Source organism: Peromyscus eremicus, chromosome 8b, assembly GCF_949786415.1.
Source record: "Peromyscus eremicus chromosome 8b, PerEre_H2_v1, whole genome shotgun sequence".
NCBI classification, from domain to species: domain Eukaryota; kingdom Metazoa; phylum Chordata; class Mammalia; order Rodentia; family Cricetidae; genus Peromyscus; species Peromyscus eremicus.
The window spans coordinates 10,696,482-10,716,909 of NC_081424.1; the positions used below are offsets into that span (position 1 = coordinate 10,696,482).

The 20,428-nt window shown below is 43.8% G+C and overlaps 1 protein-coding gene and 1 long non-coding RNA gene across 4 annotated transcripts in view; one reads left to right on the forward strand and one right to left on the reverse strand.

Annotated features, from left to right (window-relative positions):
* Nucleotides 1–1,092: 1,092 nt before the first annotated feature.
* On the reverse strand, nt 1,093–8,486 carry LOC131918399 (uncharacterized). 3 transcript variants are annotated; one of them, XR_009380964.1, is made up of 3 exons: nt 8,069–8,486; nt 2,947–3,051; nt 1,093–2,286 (listed from the first exon to the last, which is right to left on the reverse strand). It is a non-coding gene; the product is annotated as an uncharacterized LOC131918399 (long non-coding RNA). The 3 variants fall into 3 exon arrangements; XR_009380963.1 differs by lacking the exon at nt 2,947–3,051; XR_009380962.1 differs by lacking the exon at nt 8,069–8,486 and having other exon boundaries at nt 2,947–5,356.
* A 6,766-nt stretch (nt 8,487–15,252) lies between these two features.
* The window catches only part of Armc2 (armadillo repeat containing 2), a 106,448-nt gene continuing 101,272 nt past the window's right edge, over nt 15,253–20,428 (forward strand). The window contains exon 1 of the mRNA XM_059272486.1: nt 15,253–15,379. Within this exon, the coding sequence (XP_059128469.1) occupies nt 15,298–15,379 (82 nt within the window). The 5' untranslated portion in view covers nt 15,253–15,297. The remainder of the gene's footprint in view (nt 15,380–20,428) is intronic.

Below are 20,428 nucleotides of genomic sequence, written 5' to 3' on the forward strand. Positions count from 1 at the left end.
GTGGGCACGCCCACAGTGGCCTGTGCTCTCCCACATCAACCAGCACTCAAGAAAATGTCCCATAGATACACCCACAAGCTAATCTGATCAAGGTCGTTTTCAGTTGAGGTTCCCTCTCAACTCTTGGTTGTTTCAATTTGACAGATGAAACATCCTAGGACACTGGGCTAGTGATTCAAAGATACGTAAGTAAAAAAAAAAACCAAACAAACAATGTGAGCGTGCCAAGGAGAGGCAAAGTAAGTGTCTTTGGTAACCCCTAGATCGTGGGTCCCAGACTACGTAGGGAGTTCCTTCTAGGGGCAACGTATGACTGTCTTCACCCAAGAGTACTGATGGGCACGTCACCTCTGCAGCCTCAAGCTCAGGGGCTGCAGCTTCCTCTGTACTGTCCGGTGCCAGGAGGTGGTTCCCACAGGCCATTCTGCACACTGGTGCCATGTACACGGCACGGGGGTCTTCCAGTGTAGCCTCCTCCTGTCCCCTCTTGGTTGGTGCCTCCTCTGGCCTCATTAAGCTGCTAAGTTTTCTGGGAGAGGATCCAGCCAGGCTCACTTCTGAACTTATGATGTGGCTCCCACATCTGAGCCACCCCCACATCTTGTAGCCTTCAACCCCGTCTCCAACTTATAACACCCTCCAGTCAGATTCCAGTGCTCAGCCACACTGTGTGGGCCATTTAGTTCAACCTCCAGATCTCACAGTAGCTGCAAGCTGTTATGAGCCCTTCCTTGGGCGTAAGCTTGTGAGCTGCATTTGAATCCAGGTCTCCTGCCTTCCCGCTCAGGACTCTTTCCACGAACTCGACCTGGTACTTCTTTCGTCAGCTCTGGACCCTTGCACAGCCTCCTCCAGCCTCCAAGACACTTCTTTTCCCTCTGCTTCTCCTTCCAACCTAGCCCAGTGGCTTATCCTTCCAGATTACCTTCGGCCGTTTCCAGACCCCCTCACCCTCGACGATTTCTGTTCTCAAGACAGAGGAGACCACAAAGAACAGATGTGGGGTGGCTCAACCATGAAGCTTGTGCAGTGGGGAAGAGGGGGTTGTTATGCCCAGATAGGGACCCCAAAGACTTCACCACAGACCTTAGGTTCAGAATGCAACAGCATGGTTTATTTCTGTTTGTTTACAAGCCGCGGACAGGGAAGCTCGATCCAAAGCACTCACTCATAGTCGTGAGGCCAGGAGGAACTTGCTTTTTCTTTGTGTGGCTAGCTTTTTAAAGGCAAAATCCACAAGCCCTTCAGGGTGGGTGGGGGAGTTTTGCACGGGTGCAACTCGGATTGGTTTATTTCTATCTCTGTTCTCTTTTACTGGTTGGTGGTTACAATTTATTGCTTTGGGGGCAGTCCAGCACAAGTCCCAGGCTTTGTCCTTGAGCCACCATGGGGGCCGGCTGGCCAAGCACGTACTGCACATAACTCTAAGTTGGTGAGGGGCCCCAGAAAGTAAACATCTGGCTGAACTTTGAGCAGTCAGAGTGCATGCAGAAAGGGAGCTACTGCAAGGACTATGTCTTTTGTTCATGGTCCTCCCAGAAACTGCTTGCTCAAGTCTCAGGAAACTGAAATTGAGGCCTGATCTCTGAGAGAAGACTGAGCAGCCAGTTATGGCATCTGCTTGGTCCTTTCATTCCCCCCTTGAGTTGTATATCATCTCCAATCATGGAGATGTTGCTTTTTGGTAAAAGACTTTATCACCAGGGTAGTAGATCATATCAGAGACTAATTGGACCAGAACATAAGAGTTTTTCCATTATCAATGGCAAAGCGAGCTTTCCCTTATTCAGTTTTTGCCATCTTCAAGTGTGTCATGGGTTCAGAGGTGGATATTGGAATTCTAGCATCCTCAGTTTAGTGGTACCCAGACACGAATAAGACATCAGTAATATAAGAGCCAACAATAATTAGCAGAAGCACAAGGGCCAAAAGCCTTGTGATGGCTGACAGAGTTTCTTATCCTCAAGAAACTTGGAACTTTATCTCAGGTTCCCTATAACAAGAAATTCCCTTTTGATCTAACATTCCAGGGCGGGGAACAAGGACGATGTTTTCTCTTCTGTAATTACTTCCTGCTGACATTGGGATGTTGTTGTCAGGGCCCTGGAAAGCCAGAATGTTAATCAAAGACAAAAGGGAATGTTTTATTGACCAGCTGAAGAGATGGTATGCATATCGGCTGAATTGGTCCATATCAGCTTTCAGCAAGTTCAGGGCTCACAGTCATTTGCAGTAGGATGTCACCAGCAAATGATGCTTGGATGTATCTGTCAGCCAAGTGGAAACCTGTTGAGACAGATATAAACTAGGAACAGGAGTTAAAACTTACAAACTTATTTGGAACTTTTAGACCCATAGTCTTAGTAATTGTAGTATTATCAATTTGCCCTGAAATCCATATTGAACTGAAATTTCTTTGGCCCAATGAAAAGCATCTGTAAGTCTATATTTAGAATCTGTTTATCTTTTTTAAAGAGACTTGTAGCTAGAGTTTTTCTGCCTGGCCCACAGTCAGAACCAATCTCTCTCATCTGCCAGTCCCACAGCCTCTCAGACCCGACCAAGTAAACATAGAGACTTATATTGCTTGCAAACTGTATGGCCGTGGCAGGCTTCTTGCTAACTGTTCTTATAGCTTAAATTAATCCATTTTTATAAATCTATACCTTGCCACGTGGCTCGTGGCTTACCAGCATCTTCACATGCTGTTTGTCATCATGGCGGCTGGCAGTGTCTCTCAGCCTTCCATTTCCCAGCTTTATTCTCCTCCTTATTAGCTTTATTTTTTTATTCTCTTTAATTAATTAATCCATTGATCAAACAATTACTAAGCTGACAAAGGTATAGCTAGCCCAGTCATCAATGTTATCAAAGATCTGAGAAGGATAAACTCTACCTGAGTGCAGACTTTAAATCTATTTAAAAACAACAGAGACTATCCATAACCCAGACTGCCATCGTCCCAGGCTCCTATAGTCTTCATAGTGTTGGCAGGACAGGTGTCAGGACAGCATCAGTCTTGGCTGCTGGGCCCATAATGTGAAATTCTCCCTGTGGAGGAGAAAGACTGACCTTATCTTGTCAGTGTCTCATTTGTCCATTCTTCTATGCCAGATCCCTGGCAGCAGGTGTTGAGTCAGAGCGTCTTGCCCAGTGGTCGGTGTTGTCCGCAGTTCAGGTGGCATCTTCTTGTCATTGTTCCATATCTTCTTTGGAGACCTTGGGAGTCATTTCTAGGAGCTGGGGAGCTCGGAGTCTCTGTTTGCTATAGTAAGCTTTTTATCAAATAATGTAAATGCCATATTCATCAGATCTTTGACAGGTTTGAGGACCATTATCTATTAAATGTATCTGAGCCAAACAAATCTAGGCCTAATCTTGAAAATATCTCTAAGTTTGGTAACAATAACCAGGCCAATTTGTTCTCCTATAGATATATTAGTCAAATATACCTCTTAGTTTTTTTTTTTATTTAAATAGAACAGTTTATGCTTTAAACTAGTATCTGAATAGCCAGATGACTAGTATTAACTTGTATTCCTTAACACAAAGGACATGCAAACTCAGACATTCAAAACCAAACTTACATGTGGCCACATTTTTCATTCATACCTGTAGAGTAGACAGACATTTTTACAACTATGACCCTTTGGAGCCTCAATGTAACAGCAGAATAGCAAGACAAAGAAATCTGAAACATGTTTCATTTTTTTTTATATATCTCAAGTCATTTTTTTTAAATCATTATTTAAGCCTTTTTTATCCTCAGACCTTTATATCTTGCTTTTACGTATTCTAACAACTGTGGGGCATTTACCCAACCACCCCCACAGTTCCCCAGAGTTTTCTTGAGTGCGAGCAGCAGGAAATATTAGATAGAAGGATCCATTGCGGAGAATCTCGCGGAGATAAACAGATAGAAAACAAAGGATAGCCTCGAGAGGGCCTGGAACCTATTCCAACGGCCCGACTGTCTCTGCCCCAGGGTTTTTATAGAGAAGTCAAGGGGTGGAGCAAAAGACCTCCTCCCCCAGCACAGCCAAGTGCAGACCATCCCAGACACCTGCACTTAGGCCCGTGGTCTAATCATCCTCTATGCAGACCTGCTGGGTAAAGCCACGAGGAACCCGACAACGGGCTCCCACAGGTCCCCCTTTCTTAATATATATATATAAAAAATAACTATTAATGGCTTACAGCAATCTCCATAGCTGTTACACCTCCCAGTATGGGAGTAGATGATGATAAAGATGGCATTTCTCTGTTGAATTAGGTCCAAGGTGACTACAGTAGTCTTAGCTGCCTCAAGCCCTTTCTAAACCATAAACTCTTAAGGTGACTACAAACTTAAAGAATCCCTTAGCTTCATCATTACCATTAACAGGTTAACATAAATATTGCTATACATAGTCACAATTCTCTCAATCTTACAACTCAAAGCAAACTCTTAACAGAACCATTTGAATTAGCATATATGGTGCTAAATATAGTTAACAGTTTTCTCCGTCTTACAACTTTAACTCAATCATTTGAATTTTCTTGCTAACAGAACTTAGGAAAAACAATGTATTCACATCAAACTTAAATATTTCTTTAACTCCACAAAACCAGGGTACATTAATATCAATAGGTTTCTGCAAACATAATTCAATCTCATAACTCCTTTTTTTTAAACAAAATCTCAAACCTAGTTAGAGGAACCCAAACTTATACAATTCCTATAAACCCATATTGAAAAGCAATCTTCTCAATCTAACCATTAACACTTTGAAAACTTAGCAAAATATCCAAAAGAATAAAACTCTTTACACTTTAAAAGTAGTCTCTTAGTATACCCCATTTGCATTTCTTACTAACAAAAACATGACATTAATCCACTCAAACAACTTTTGAAATTAGACTAAGGAATATTAACTTAATATTAACTTAATTAATTTTTTTTTAATAATTTTTTTAAACAAAATCTCAAGCCTAATTAGAAAACCCAAACTTTTCCATTTAAACAGTTCCATTTGTAACAAAACCAGTCCCAGAAAACAGTTTCTGGGTCATTACTGTAAGTAAACTCAAAATTGTCCCATTGCAATGAAATCTATTGTTCAGTTCATTAAGTCCTAAATTCAAATGATAAATTCTGGTACTAGCCTTCCAAATATGAAGAAATCCAGAACCAAAATCTTTCTGTAGTTTTATCTCATTTTAAGTTCAAAAAGTTCAAACAAGAAATAAATTCTGGTATTAGGCTTTCACTTCAAAATATGAAGAGATTTTTTTTTTTTTTTTTAACCAAAACTTTTTGCAGTTAACAATTTTTGTTCAAACAAGCGTCTCTGAACTTATTCTTAAGCCAGAGACCTTTTTAGGTACAGTAGTATTCTAAACCGCACCGTTTTTGATGTTAGCTCAGGTTTTTCTGTGTTGTGTCGATTTTCCACGGTTCTCAGCTGCGGATGCCTTGTGCTGGTTCTGGCGTCCGCCATTCTTAGCTTCTTAGCGGCTTCTGGAACTTTTGAAAACTACTCAGACTGACTACTTTGCAGTCTACTAGGACACTTCCTTCTGTGTCTCAGGTTCTTTCAACCATATATATATTAAGAATAGATTCACATTTAACATTTACATTTTACAAACTCACATATAACGTATTAACATCTACTTATTTATATTCCTTAAGGAAACTATAGAACTACTTTAGCAAATATATTTCTTCTTATATACTCATATTTCTTATTTAAACTTACATTTACAACTAGCATCTTTACTTCTTACAAGCTTATTACTACATGTCTTAGGACTACCTTAGATTCTTCTTGCAAGCTTGTATTCTTAAAGGAACTCTATAGATCTATTTTACAAACTTATACAGGGCTACCATTAGCATATATTTAACTTAGCAAACACCTAAAGATTTCTTAACACAGATCTAACAAGAGAATTTTTACAAACTTACATATCTTATATCCTGTATAAACTTTATTTAAATCTTATAATTTATTTAAACTTTAAAGTTAAACTTTAAAGTTCTATATCTCAAACTATTTATTTAGACCCAAAATATCATATATTTAAATCCTCATGACACGCTTAAGCCTTTAAATTTTTATATCTTAAACTGCTTTCTCAAACCAAAAAAACATTTATTTAAACTTTTATCCTCATATCTCAAGCCTTCGTATTATTATAAAAATATTATATTTTATCTTAACCAACAATAATTTGAAACCAATTCTCTTAAATGATGGCAAGTATTTGTAACCCACTGAATGTAAATGACCAAAACCCATTGTTATGCCCAGTTCGCCCCCAAAGAAGCCATTGGGAGACTTAGGTACAGAATGCAAAAAGCAAGGTTTATTCAGATGAAGTCAAAGTTTACAAGCCCAGGCAGGGGGCTTGTTCCAAATCTCTCACACACAGCAGGGAGACTGGAAGGAGCACACCCTTTCTTTGTGAGGCTAGTTAAACAACCGTGTCTAGGAGTTTTACGAGCTGTCTCCGGGGTTCGAGAAGTTTGGGATGTTTTATGACCACTTAGCCTCTGCCAGATGGCCATATATTCTGACTCTGTGTTTTTCTAAGTTTCTGTAGCTGATAAAGCCACCTGGGAAAAAGGGGTCTAACTTCTTATCTACACTTAGGAATCCTGGTTTAGGCTCCTCTTTGTCTGTAGGGGATAGAAGAAGGGGGGTTATTGAGGTTTCACACCATGTAAATTTTTATTTTTCCTGTGGAAACAAAAGCATAATTTTCCCAGTATCTTGAACTAGTAATTTAACATTTCTTTTTAAGCAATACCAGGACAGAGAAGGGTTAACAAGAGAAGCTGCTGGCCGGCAGAAGAGACCTTGAAGTTATCACAGTAAAGGGAGGGAGGGGGAGCAGTGGGCATAGAGCGTGTCCTTGACTGCCAGTGTTCCTAAAAAAAAAGTTTTTGTTAACTCCTCTGACTAAAGTCAGATTCTCTGCTCAGTGTTCACACAGTTTTTGTCAATTGCAGGCAGTCCCCATTGCCCTGTCCAGAGCTCCCGTCTTTGCCCGCCTGTACCGAGAGCACGCACCCCCACCCTCCTAAGAGCAGCCAGCTGGCTGCAGTCCTGATAGCAAGGGAGCTACGGAGGGAGGGAGGTGGCCTTTGCTATGCCTCTCTCTCCTCCTCTTCCTCTAGGAAAATAAGGGAGGTTAGTAGACAGAAACAAATAACATTTACACAGACAATCCAAGTACCGGTACATTAGCACCGAGACGATGGCCTCATTCACAGCCAGCAAGCCCCTCGTGCAGAATGCAAGCCCCACCTGGCAGGAGCTACCTGTTTATCTCAGTTCAGTCGGGGAGTGGGGGTGGGGGACCCAGTTCCCTCTATTGTGGCTCGCACATCCTTTCAGTGGGCTAGGCAAAGGTATAGAGGAGAAGAAAGGAACTGTCCCATAGCGTCCGTCACAGTCAAGTCAACAATGAGAACAATTAACACATTACATACAAGACCAAGGGCACACGAAAAACTTTGCCCCAACAAGACAACCAACAAAGCTCCAAGAACAATGACAGCCTGATGTGCTCTGGGGGGAGTGACCCTCCAGGCTCAATCACACCAAAAACAATCCAGACTCGAGGACCTCTGTCCTTAATCAAACAGACATCAGGGGCTTCCACATCCCTGTCAGTCAGACATGCACCTTTTTTTTTTTTTCTTGGAAGAGAAAGAGAGAGTAAAGTAACAATGATCACAACAAAACATACAAAAAAACCCCACAAAATGGCTCTGACAAATTCCCGGGACAAAATACAAAGTGGCACTTCCTCCCACCACCGTGGGGGAAGATACCCAAAGATGCTCCTAAACCAAATGGTCACCTCTGAGGTGGCCTCAAATGGCTCGAGACCAAGAGGTCTCTTGCCCAAATCAGGGAATGAGACGTCTCTCTTTCCCTTCCAGGATCACTGTCCGGACACGTCTGTCCCAGTGAGAGCCTGCAAAGTACAAATCGAGCCTGCAAAGTACAAATCGATCGACCGGTACAAAACAACAGTAACATGACAGACACAGACAAACAGAGAGCGCTCTTACCGGTAGATGTCAATAAACCTCTGGACACTTGAGGGTCCTGGTGGGGTCTCTGGGGTTCCCGGCCAACGCACCAAATGTTATGCCCAGATAGGGACCCCAAAGACTTCACCACAGACCTTAGGTTCAGAATGCAACAGCATGGTTTATTTCTGTTTGTTTACAAGCCGCGGACAGGGAAGCTCGATCCAAAGCACTCACTCATAGTCGTGAGGCCAGGAGGAACTTGCTTTTTCTTTGTGTGGCTAGCTTTTTAAAGGCAAAATCCACAAGCCCTTCAGGGTGGGTGGGGGAGTTTTGCACGGGTGCAACTCGGATTGGTTTATTTCTATCTCTGTTCTCTTTTACTGGTTGGTGGTTACAATTTATTGCTTTGGGGGCAGTCCAGCACAAGTCCCAGGCTTTGTCCTTGAGCCACCATGGGGGCCCGGCTGGCCAAGCACGTACTGCACATAACTCTAAGTTGGTGAGGGGCCCCAGAAAGTAAACATCTGGCTGAACTTTGAGCAGTCAGAGTGCATGCAGAAAGGGAGCTACTGCAAGGACTATGTCTTTTGTTCATGGTCCTCCCAGAAACTGCTTGCTCAAGTCTCAGGAAACTGAAATTGAGGCCTGATCTCTGAGAGAAGACTGAGCAGCCAGTTATGGCATCTGCTTGGTCCTTTCAGGGGTAGGACCAGATGTGGATAACACTGCTCTTCCCCCTCGCCTACAGGCTAGTTGGGGTAAGTTCCTTCCTGCAACCCTATCAAATGACCAATGATAAGCCAACATCCTGAGTTTCCTGCGTACGGGACCACCCCAAACCATGGCACAGTGCTGGGGAGATGCAGGGAGGGGTCAGGGAATGGCAGTGGCCTCCTCTGGGTGAACTCCGTGCCCCTAGGAACATAGCCCCCCTAAGCCAGGCATGAAGCCCGGGTCTGCTACTTTTACCGCATGTGTGGCCAACAAATGAAGAAACTAAGTCTGTTTCCGGGCCTGTGAAATGACTAATAGTGGTTTGGGGTTGAAAAAAATTACTGATTGAAAGGAAGCAAAGGTCTTACCATTGTGGCCTATTGCATACAGGTCCCCAAGAAACATTTGACATTATAATAAGATGAAATGCAGTCCACCATGGCGAATGTGGGGACAAGGAGTCAGAGATTTGATTGGGTCAAAGGCCAACACTGAGCACTCTTGGGAAAGGTGTGGAGAGCTGGCCCCGGGGTGGTCTTGGAGTAGGAGGGCAGAGGCAAGAGACTGCTGGGGTAGGCTATCAAGGACTGCACCACAACCCTAAAACGGGGTTTTCATCCCCAAACTCAGCACACCTGAGTCTCTCTCTGTTCCCTCTGCTCTGGAACAATGGTTCTCTCAACAGCTCCGCTTTAAAAGGCTCAGGAGCCCAGGGCTCTCCCGGCAGGCTGTTTCCGCAGTAGCTCTAGGGAAAAGCCGTGGGCCCCGCCCAGCAACTAAACCAGAGCATCAGGGTGGGCGCGGCACACGGACAGGATCTGGAGCTCTGCAGATGACCCTGCTGCAGCCAGTGCTGAATGCCAAGAGACTGGCGGCCACGGTGTCAACCTCCGGAGTCAGAGCCAGACTGGAGAACTGTGGCTTGCCACATGCCCAAAGGTCTGTTTCCGTCAGAATGGGCCACCATCAAAATCGCTAAGTCAACTGGAGGCACTCTTCCGTTCACCCAGACCCTGTCACAGTCATCGCCATCCACCTAACACCTGGCACCCCGCTGTCCTATTGAAGAGATCTCCAGCTTGCTGCGGGATACAGCAGCAAGGTGCAATGGAATCGTGGCCTTTTCCCTCAAGACCCAGGGCTGGAGGCTGGAGTAGGAGCTCAGCTGGCAGAGTGCTTGCCGAGCATGCAAGAAACCCTGGAGCCTGTCCCCAACACATAAGAACAACATGTGGCACTGTCAGCCTAGCACTAGGGAGTTGGAGGAAGAAGGATCAGGAGTTCAAGGTCATCCTTGGCTACATAGTTCAGAGCCAGCCTGGGCTACGTGAGACTGTCTCAAAAAACAAATAAACAAAAACTAAGAACCTTGACTACCACAGTTTGAATCTTGAATGTTCCCCGAGGGTCTGTGCTGTTAAAGGCTGGGTGCCTAGTCTGTGCTGATGTTGGAAGAAAGTGTGGCCTAGTGGAGGGAAGTTGCATGTAGTAGGGGGCTGCACTCTTGAAAGGGATATTGGGGCCCTCTCTTCATCCCGTTCCCCTTTGCTTCCAGGCCACCATTATGTGAATAGGCCTCCTCTGGCATGAATTCCCATCTTCCTGTCTCTCTCCGCTCCTAGCCATTAAAGGGTGAACAGACCTCCTTTGCTATGTTTTGCTGGAGACTGAAGTCTGAATTCAGGGCCTTGTGCCCAGTAGGTAAATGCCCCTTCAGCTCCCTGGCATGTGTTTCCTTCCTGTTATACTGATGGAGATGGACAGGGTCCATCCACTTCTCTTTTCTGATTCTGGACACTGCAGTTTGAGAATGCACAGCTCAGGAATGCCACAGCCATCTGTGACGATGTTGTGAGCTATGACTGACATGTGCTGATCTCTGAGCTACAGGACCCACACTGAACCAGTCCACTTCCAGATTATTGCTAAACAAATTAGTACATCATGGCCTTGGTATTTAAGCTCCCTTAGGTAGAACTGTGTGTTATTTGCAGGTGAACACTTTTCAAAAGATCCCGGCAGTATGTCTCACAAGGGAGTTGGACAGATGGCTGTTTTCTGCTTGTCTTCAAAGACTTCTTTTAACCTGGCTGAGACACTGCAGCCGGAGCACAGGATGAAGCTTTTCACAGAGTCCTACCGACTCCCCCGAACAGTAGGACCTCCTCCCTCCAACGAAACACTAAGTAACTACATCCTTTGTACTCATGTGGCAATTGAATGGTCCCTTCCTCATTAGAATCATTGTCAACTGTCTGAGCTCTGCGGGCTCTGTGGTCAGGGCTGGCAGAGGCAAAGAGGTACGGGGAAAGTGTGGAAAAGTGAACTAATCCTTAGATGTCCAGGCAACTGCTGAGCCCCGTTCAATAGAGGTTTGTCCTGTGACTTTATGAGCTGATGCCTCCAGTCAGCCATAGCTTTATGTCCCCCAAGTTTCATGAACTTAGTTAATTTTCAACACATTGTAAAGTTCTACCGAATTATATTTAAATGCATATGTGCTTTTGAATTTGTATGCAAGAACTGCATGGGCTATCAGTTTGACGAATTCTTTACAGGGATTGTGTGATAAATATAATTAAATGACTGAACATCTTGAAGTGAGTATCAGAATTTTAAGTTAGCTGTCTTTACTCGTTGCCAGAAGCATTTCTTTCCTAAAAGTTACATCTCTGTTATAGTCATAAATTTATGGTGAGGAAGGAATTTGAATGTTAATGAACTATTTATGTCTTTTCAAGGATATACCTAATAGATAAGTCAAAATAAGAAATAGACATTAAGTACAAGGCGTGTGTGGTGTAAACTATAAGCTGTAAGATCTACTGGCATTTGTAGACAGATTTTCAGATCTCGCCCAATCAAATCTGATCTTTATTAATTTTAAAGAGAACCGTAACTTTTTGTTTCCTGTGGAAACAAAGGCATAACCTCTCCCCTAACATAACATGTTTTTTGACTTCCATTTTGAAGATAAGACATTCTTAAAATATATGGGTTGATTTAATTTAGCAGTTTTTTTCTATTATCCAATGTCTCTCTGCAGCTGTTTTTTTTTTTTTTTTTTGTACATACAGGATCCAGATGCCCTGTGTATCAGCTTTATATACCTTATTTTTTTTGTATTACTTTACTCTCTCTTTAAAGACTTTATTATTTTTGTTTTGTTTTGTTTTTTGTTTTTCGAGACAGGGTTTCTCTGTGTAGCTTTGCACCTTTCCTGGAACTCACTTTGTAGACCAGGCTGGCCTCAAACTCACAGAGATCCACCTGTCTCTGCCTCCTGAGTGCTGGGATTAAAAGCGTGCGCCACCACCGCCCGGCCAAAGACTTTATTATTTTTAAACAATTTTTTCTATGACTGTCTATACCTCTTTCTAGCTATTGGCCATTCAGCTTTTTATTGCAGCAATCACAACAGTACATTTTCACACAGTGTACAAAATCCCACAACAAGCATCTGCAAATAAAAGCCATCTACAAGTTTATATTCTTTCGTAGTGTGTGTGTGTGTGTGTGTGTGTGTGTGTGTGTGTGTGTGCAAGAGCACTCACACCTGCTCCCTGGAGCTGGAGCTGCAAGCCACTCTATGTGGGTGTTAGAAACCAAATTCTGGTGTTTTGTAAGAGCAACAAGCATTCTTAACTGCTGAGCCAGTTCTCCAGCCCCTCCCTTCATTTTTCTATCAGAGAGTTCACAATATTACATTGTTAATTTACCACTTACACAATCCTCTTGTTAACTCAAAATCCAGAAGTTTCGTGGAGCGTGTTCAAGTGAAGATTGTGAAGTTCCTCTTGATGTCTGGAGCCCACCACAGCCACCCAGGGAGTACTTCCCATTCTGTGGAGGAGAGGCCTTGGCCCGAAAGATTACAGTTATTTCAGCAGGACAGCCGACTGGACTTTGACACCAAGAACACCAGTTCACATGCCCTTTTACTGGCTCTATGCTTGTGAACAGATTACCTAACCTTCTGACCTCTGATTTCAAATTCAAATAATAATCCTTGGATTAACCTTTCAGGCTTATTGTAAATCTAAATAAGACAACAGAATGAACTGTTCCAGAGGAAATCAATTGGAAACTATAAAGTCCTCTATAAATGTCACATGCCTATAATTAATCATTTCTCTTTAAGGTCTATAAAACATATTGGTAGCTTTGAAGTCCTTTTTTTTTTTTTTTTTTTTTTTTTTTTACAAAAGCCATCTGTGTACAATCCTGTTAAAAAGCCACCAGATACCTGGAGGAGCAGCCATATCAGCCACACCGGTCTCTTACTGTGGTAGCCTAAATATTTTCCCATACACTGAATTACAGTAATGTAAGCTATATAGCATTATTCCTTCAAGTAACTGTTCCCTGTAATTCTGTCTTTGTTATTCTTTTCAGTTATTCTAACTTGCTGGACTGATATCTGGCCTACTAGGTTGACTAGCTTCGTATTTCAATGGTATGCCTACAAGGTCTAGTTTGGACCAACAACCTAGACACAAGACTGTAGCTAATAATTATTGATATAACCAGTTTGCTTTTGTTGGTTTATTTGTTTTGTCTTTTGAGAAAAGGTCCCATGCTGTAGCCCAGGCTGGTCTTGAACTTGCAGTAATTCTCCTGCCAAAATTTCCTAAGTGCTGGGATTATAGGCCTGAGGCCATGTCTGGTTTACAGGTTTTTAAGCTGATGTTTCAATGGCAATGATAATTTTGTTTGTTTTTGTTTTTCAAGATAGGGTTTCTCTGTGTAGCTTTTGCTGTCCTGGAACTTGCTCTGTAGACCAGGATGGCCTCGAACTCAGAGATCTGTCTGCCTCTGCCTCCTGAATGCTGAGATCAAAGGCGTGCCCCACCACTGCCTGCCTTGGAGATGATACTTTTATAGTTAGTCAACTTACTGCAATTTTGGGAAGGCTCACTGTAGACCCCAAATGTGGGGTGAGGGTTAGAGAGTTGAAAGGTGAATTTCTATTGGCTATTGTAGTTTGATACATTTGATGTTTTTCACCAGACATCACTTAGAACAACGTTGAGGCTGAGTTAATATTGGATTACCAGTCATTTAATAGCAGAAAAATTAGAAAGTGCTACCTAACTTTCCACCTAGGGTCAGATAAACAGAGCTGTATTTTGAAAGACCACTAAGAGACCAAATGGAGTTATATTTTATCACATCTCACAAACTGTGAAATCAAAACACTAATTACGGCTTTCTATGCAACAGGCAATGTCCTTTTGCATAAAGGAGTCTGGTCACTAGTAAATGGGACTTCATAGGACAGACTCTGTTGAATCGCTGTTGGGGATTTCAATCCCAAAGAACGTGAATATTTCGTTTGGGGTCCTAAACTTAATCAGCCACTGAGTTTTCAGTGTCCGTGATGTGGGAAATCTTGTTAAGCCCTTGGAAAACCTTTTCCTTCTTTAGTTCCAGGTGTCATTTCTCATCAAACGTAGTATGTGTGCAAAATAGATGCAATTTAGTCATTCTCTACAAGACACTTGGCACCATGGGATACGGCACTTTTCCAGTGTTCACAACACTTGCTCTGATAACCCCTATATTTATAAACCATTGTGTGAACCTAGAGCTTATGCCTGGCTTGTATCTCACAAGCGTCACCTAATGATTCCGTATAGGAGCAAACAGAATTTGAACTAAAAACTTAAACATGGGACTCCTCCCCTCCCCTTTGGGCCTGGGCTGTAGTGATTGGCTACAGCAATCCTCGACGATAATCGCTCTGGTGCTCACCTGATCTGACCTCGGATCCTTAGCTGTTCTGTTGCTCTGTAAATTGTTGAGTGCTGCACAAATGCACGGAGTTAAAAGTATCTAACGGGTTAGCATCCGTTGCTACGTTCACAGCGCTTTATATTTATTTTGTCACAGCCCAAGATTCAGCTAGACACACACGGGATAACACCCTCCTCCCTTATGTGTAAGAGAGGAGAGGTTAAGAAACAGGTTCCAGGTAGATGTTGGCATCCATGATCAGAAACCGACTCTTTCCTCCAAACATTCAATTGTTCCTCTGCCTGCTGTTTAATGGAGGCTCGGAGATCTCACGGGGAGAAGCAAACATGGTTGAATACACTGTTACTGTAAGAGAAGACTTCCCTCCACCTCCCCTTGCCTTTTCCCCGAGGGTGTCCTCCCTCGGGCACGCCCAAACCCGCCTTCGCCACGCCTCGGCACTGCTACGCAGGCGCAGCGGGATTGGCGCGCAGGCTCGGTGGTGGAGAGTGGAGTCGGGCCGCCCCGCCCCGCCCCGCCCCGCCTCTCTGTCGCTGCTGCCTTGGAGGACCAGCTGATCTCCCTCCGCGGGGGTCTGTGTGTCCAGCCCTCGTCGCAGGTGCTCTTAGTTGAGCCCGCAGTCCCCTTCTCAGCACCAACTCCAGCGCATCCTGCATCGCATCGCTCCGCGGCGCCGAGGGTCTGCAGGCTGACCGCCCCGCCTGCAGCCGAAGGTGGTTTGTGTACGGTTACCATGGAGACGCTAGTCAGCAGGGCAAAGCCAGGGCGCGGGAGGGCGGGAGGGCGAGGTGAGGATGCTGCGACGCTCGGCCCTAACCTGGACCGATGGAGGAGCGGGCTTTGCCCTGAGTGACAGAGCCGCTTTGCGCGTGGGAGGTGAGGAGTCCCCCGCAGGTTGACCAGGGACACCCCCCCACCCCAACACACACACACACACACACACACCGCTGTTGTTCTCTTTTCTGTCCCCGATAGTGTCCAGGTACTGCTGCATACCCTCAGGTCCACACGGGTGTTAGATTCTGAATCACTGAGCGTTTAGTCAGTCGCCTGGTGTTTAATAACAGCAGCTCAGTAACACTGGTTGAATGAGAGAGTTGTAGACTAAGGGGCTTTGTGTAGCCACGGTCTCACACCGCAAACTTGAACTTTTCTAGTTAACAGATGCGTCCAAGTGGAACAATATTAATTACATCATATGTGTATAGAGTGCCTCTTATGACCCATGCCGTGAATATTGCAGCAGGTTCTTACATCCCATCCCGACTTCAAATTCTTTCAGCTTGGTATAAAAGCAAGTCACACTGTTTGTATCCCACTTTGTGAATCTCTAAGGTTCTGACTCCCACTGGTGTTGGTTTGGTGTACCTGACATTGAGTAAAGCCATTAATAAAAACAAAACAAAACAAAAAAACACTTTGTTTTTATCAAGGACAGCATTCTCTACTTGAAAATTTAAATTTGCGATATACATGAAAACACTAAACAAATTTCATTCTATTTTGTGATTTCCCTTATTAGTGCATATTTTCATTCATAAGAATTTTTTTTCTGCTTATCTTTATCACATAGCACTCAGACAGTAGTTCTTAATGTTTCTAAGGTCTAAGCCCTGTGCTAAAGCATATGGGCCATCTCATGCAATGCTAAAAACTGCCGTAAGAGGCCATCACCATCCGTGCTTTTTATAGAAGAGGACACAAGCATAGAAATGTTCAATACCCTGCCCCAGGTCACAGAGCTGTGGCTCAGCAGAGGACGTTAACACTTGCTCTGACATCTAAGCACTTTTCTTGTGCCTTTTTGGATACTCATATTAACACTAAAGTAATTCAGTCCTGGAAAGGTCCTGAGTGTTTGGCTTGCAGGGAAAGGAGTGTGCACCCATGAACACTGATTTTGGCAGTGTTGATAGGGTAATGCTATACTTAGCCTGAAAGGTCTGGTTCAGGTGCTGTTAGTAGCAAAAGTAATGGTAGGGTTTTTTTTTTTCAAAGATGTATTTATTCTTGTTTTATGTGTATGAGTGTTTGCTTGTTTGTATGTATGTGCACCATGTGCATGCAGTACCCTCTGAGGTCAGAAGAGGGCATCAGATTCCCTGGAACTGCAATTGCTGCTGTGTAAGTTTTTATAATTAGGTATAAAACCATGTAAATAGTGACTTTGAATTTCTTTCACATCAATAAGAAATACTTTGTTTTAAAAATAACACATGGGGCTGGAGAGATGGCTCAGTGGTGAAGAGCACTGGTTGCTCTTCCTGAGGACCAGGGTTTGATTCCCAGCATCTACATGGTGGCTCACAACCACTTGCAAATCCAGTTCCAGGGAATGCAGTGTTGTCTTCTGGCTTCTGCAGGCACTGCATGCATGGGGTGCATGCCTGTGCATTTTCACAGGCAAAATGCCCGTACACACCAAAACAACAACAACAACAACACCAGTTACTGCTTTAGACTTGCTACAGACGCCGCCCATCCCCTCGCGGTCCCATTGGCTGCCACAGACTGAAGACAGTGTGGTGCAGGACGGAATGTAGCTTCCCTCTTCTCTGCAGACTTCTCCTCTCCCCTGGTTTCTTCTGGAAGGGCTCCTGGCCTCTCTCTGACCCCTGTAGGTCTACAATTGTGCTGCCTCTGGCCTCTTCCCATCTTCTCACATACCTGTTCCCTAACATATTATTAGCTAAACTAAACTTAGAAATGTTTACTAGTACGAGTAAATTGGTTACAACTGTGGTTCTTTTGGTAAAGAGGATTTTTTTTTTTTTTTACAGTAGTTAAGTTACAAGTTATTATCAGTTAAGTTGTAAGTTATCAGTGGGTTTAGTCAACTTGGAAAATAATTACTAAGAGTGTGAACATCTGTTTATAACAAAGCCTGCTGGAACCCTAACACAATCACCCTGCAGAAATCTTAATTTTATGAAGCCTTCCCGCCGGTGGGAGCAGGTTCATTCCACTGCCCATTGCTCTTCTCATCTCGTTTCTCTCTTGGTGACACTGTCACTCCTGGATCTCAGGCTGCCCATCCATGGCTCACTGATCATAGCATTTGTCCAGTCCCATACTTTTGGGCAACTGGAAAGAGAGAGAGGGAACTTTATTTGAACTCACAATCAGATGTCAATGTGAAGTTCAATATACTTTTATAATCTACCACAGCAGATGTCTCCAGTTAAAGAAGCCATGTAGCCTTCATCTGGGAATTTTTTAGCTCAAGTATGTGTGGTCTCCAGCTGGGCCACTCTGGAGGGTTGGGGTTCAGAGTCCCAGGGTAGAGACCAACACCAGATGATGAGCGGCTAGTTCTAACACTTGGGACCTCATGGAGTCTGTGCAGAGGCCTCCAAACTCAGTGTAAAGGTGTGGGAAAGGCATGCCCAGGAAGGGTTCTTGAGGAGGTGATTCTCGGGGAGAGTGGGAGGTGGAGTTATATATAAACTGCCCAGTTTTGTCTCCTTTCCTCTCTTTTCTTCCTCCTGCCCACCCTTGCCGAGTGACATCAACCTTGAAGATCTTCAGTCTGTGCATCAGCTTGTGTTCTGTTTCTCCCTGACATGTCGCTCTCCCTGTGGTCCCCATCCAGACTTCACGCTTGCAGCGCGGCTGGGCCACGCATGACCACGCATAGCCACGCATGCTCCCGATGCCCTTCCTTGGCTTCCTCACGGTTCTCTCCTCCAGGGCCACTGTCAGGCCCTCAGAGTCAGCCTATTTTCCAGAACCTAGCTCAAGCGCTGCTGCCTCCAGAGGCCTTCTCCTAACCTGAAATCGTTTCCGGTTGGGCGGTCACATGGCCATTTATGTCGATTTTCATTGCCCCCTCAATTTCTTCTTTATATTGAAATCGTTTGGATACAAGTAAGGCTGACACTCAGCTGGTGCGTACTGGGGAGGCTTCCCTTGTAGGGAAAATGTTGGAGTGTTTTTATACTGATAGGGAAGTGTTGCAGCCCACAGCTTCCAAACATGGCCTCCGACCACCCATCTAGGTCTGTAATAGCTTGGCCAACAGTCCTGGGCATATGGCATCGATTTCCCCTCACTGTTGCTTTGAGTTTACCTACCCCGTAGGATTGCCACAGATTTGCCCAGATGATGTTCTCAAGAGAACCTAGCACATTGTTTGCTATTGAAGAAAACGCTTCACTGTCGTTGGAGATCCAGCCTGTTTAGCACAAAGGCAGAGTTTTATTGTTCTGTCTTCCCAGAGATCCAGGTGGAGGCCTCTCTCTGCCTGTAGGAAACACACGGCCTTTGTGTCCATTGATTATCTCTGGTAGAGTGAACCTCGCTCCCACTGGCGGGAAGGCTTCATAAAATTAAGATTTCTGCAGTGTGATTGTGTTAGGGTTCTGGCAGGCTTTGTTGCAAACAGATGTTCACACTCTTAGTAATTATTTTCCAAGTTGACTAAACCCACTGATAATTTACAACCTAACTGATAATAACTTGTAACTTAACCACTGTAAAAAAAACAAACCAAACATCCTCTTTACCAAAAGAACCACAATTGTCACCAGTTTATCCATACTAGTAAACATTTCTAAGTTTGATTTAACTAATAATATGTTAACATTAATATTAAATTCACATTAATTAATTAATAACCAGAGATAAATGGTACAGGTCATATTATTTTTGTACCCATTCTTACTAAATAACAAAGCAGCACTTGGGAGGAGACAGAGAAAGTTGTGAACATTTATACACATTGTAAAAATTATTATTTTCGTGTGTATGGCTGTTTTTTCTACATGTATATCTGTCCATCGTGTGCATGCAGTGCCCAAGGAGGCCAGAAGCTACCCTTAGATAACCTGGGACTAGAGCTGTAGACAGTTGTGATCCACCATGTGGGTGCTGGGAACCAAACCATGTGGGTGCTGGGTCCTCTGGAAGAGCAGCCAGTGCTCTTAACTGCTGAACCATCAATCACTCCAGCCCTGACACTTTTTTTTTTTAACCCCTTTACCTACATTTCCCCCACAGGTATTTGGTCAGTCTAGTTACCTATAGATGCAAATATTTTACCGAACTCCTAGAAGACTGCCTGAGTTCTTGCGCCGTTGCTCAGTGTACTTTTTGATGCACACCGAAAGCTAGCCAGAGAGGACTGTGGGTCAGGAGCAAGGGGCCTTTATTACTTCCCAAGCACTCTGTTGACTCTTTATTAGTTTTACCTGATTCCCTGGGGCATTGCTGGACTCATTAGTGCTGTGCAAGGCCGAAGGCGCAGACAACCTGATTAGTGTCTGGAAAGAAACCTCTTTATTGGATAGAAACTTCTAAGTCACATGATTTCAAGTGCCCATGGCTTTTGTTTCCTTTTGTGGGTGTTGGGGATCAGAATCAGGGCCTTTGGAGTTTTAAGCACACGCTCCACCATTGTCCCGCACCCCAAGCCTTTCAAAGAGTCTTTCAAAGTCAAGCCAACACACCTGCCGTGACCACTTAAGTTGTGTATTGTGAGGCTGGATTTATATATTAAAAATACACATAAGCATATATTAATATACATGAAATAGAAATAAATGTAGGCAGATGTATGTGCACCTAAAGCATTTTATAAATTTTGAAACAAATCCCATTGAAAGTCATTGATAATCTAACCTTGTCAGAAGTGTTAGAAGTATGTCTTAGGCCTGCCATAGCTTTTGATAGTTGTGTATATATATATATATATGTGTGTGTGTGTGTGTGTGTGTGTGTGTGTGTGTGTATGTATATGCATATATATATAATTCTGGAGTCCTCATTTAAACTCAAAATCCTGAATTACAAAACCTTCTGAAATAGAATTGCCCAGGCAGCTTTAGTGAAACACCTGGTGTTTTGTATGCGGAGAACGACGTTGTTTGTATTTTCAGAAACTTGTGGGGTGGAGCCCAGGAGAACTCACTGAACGTTCCTGTCGTT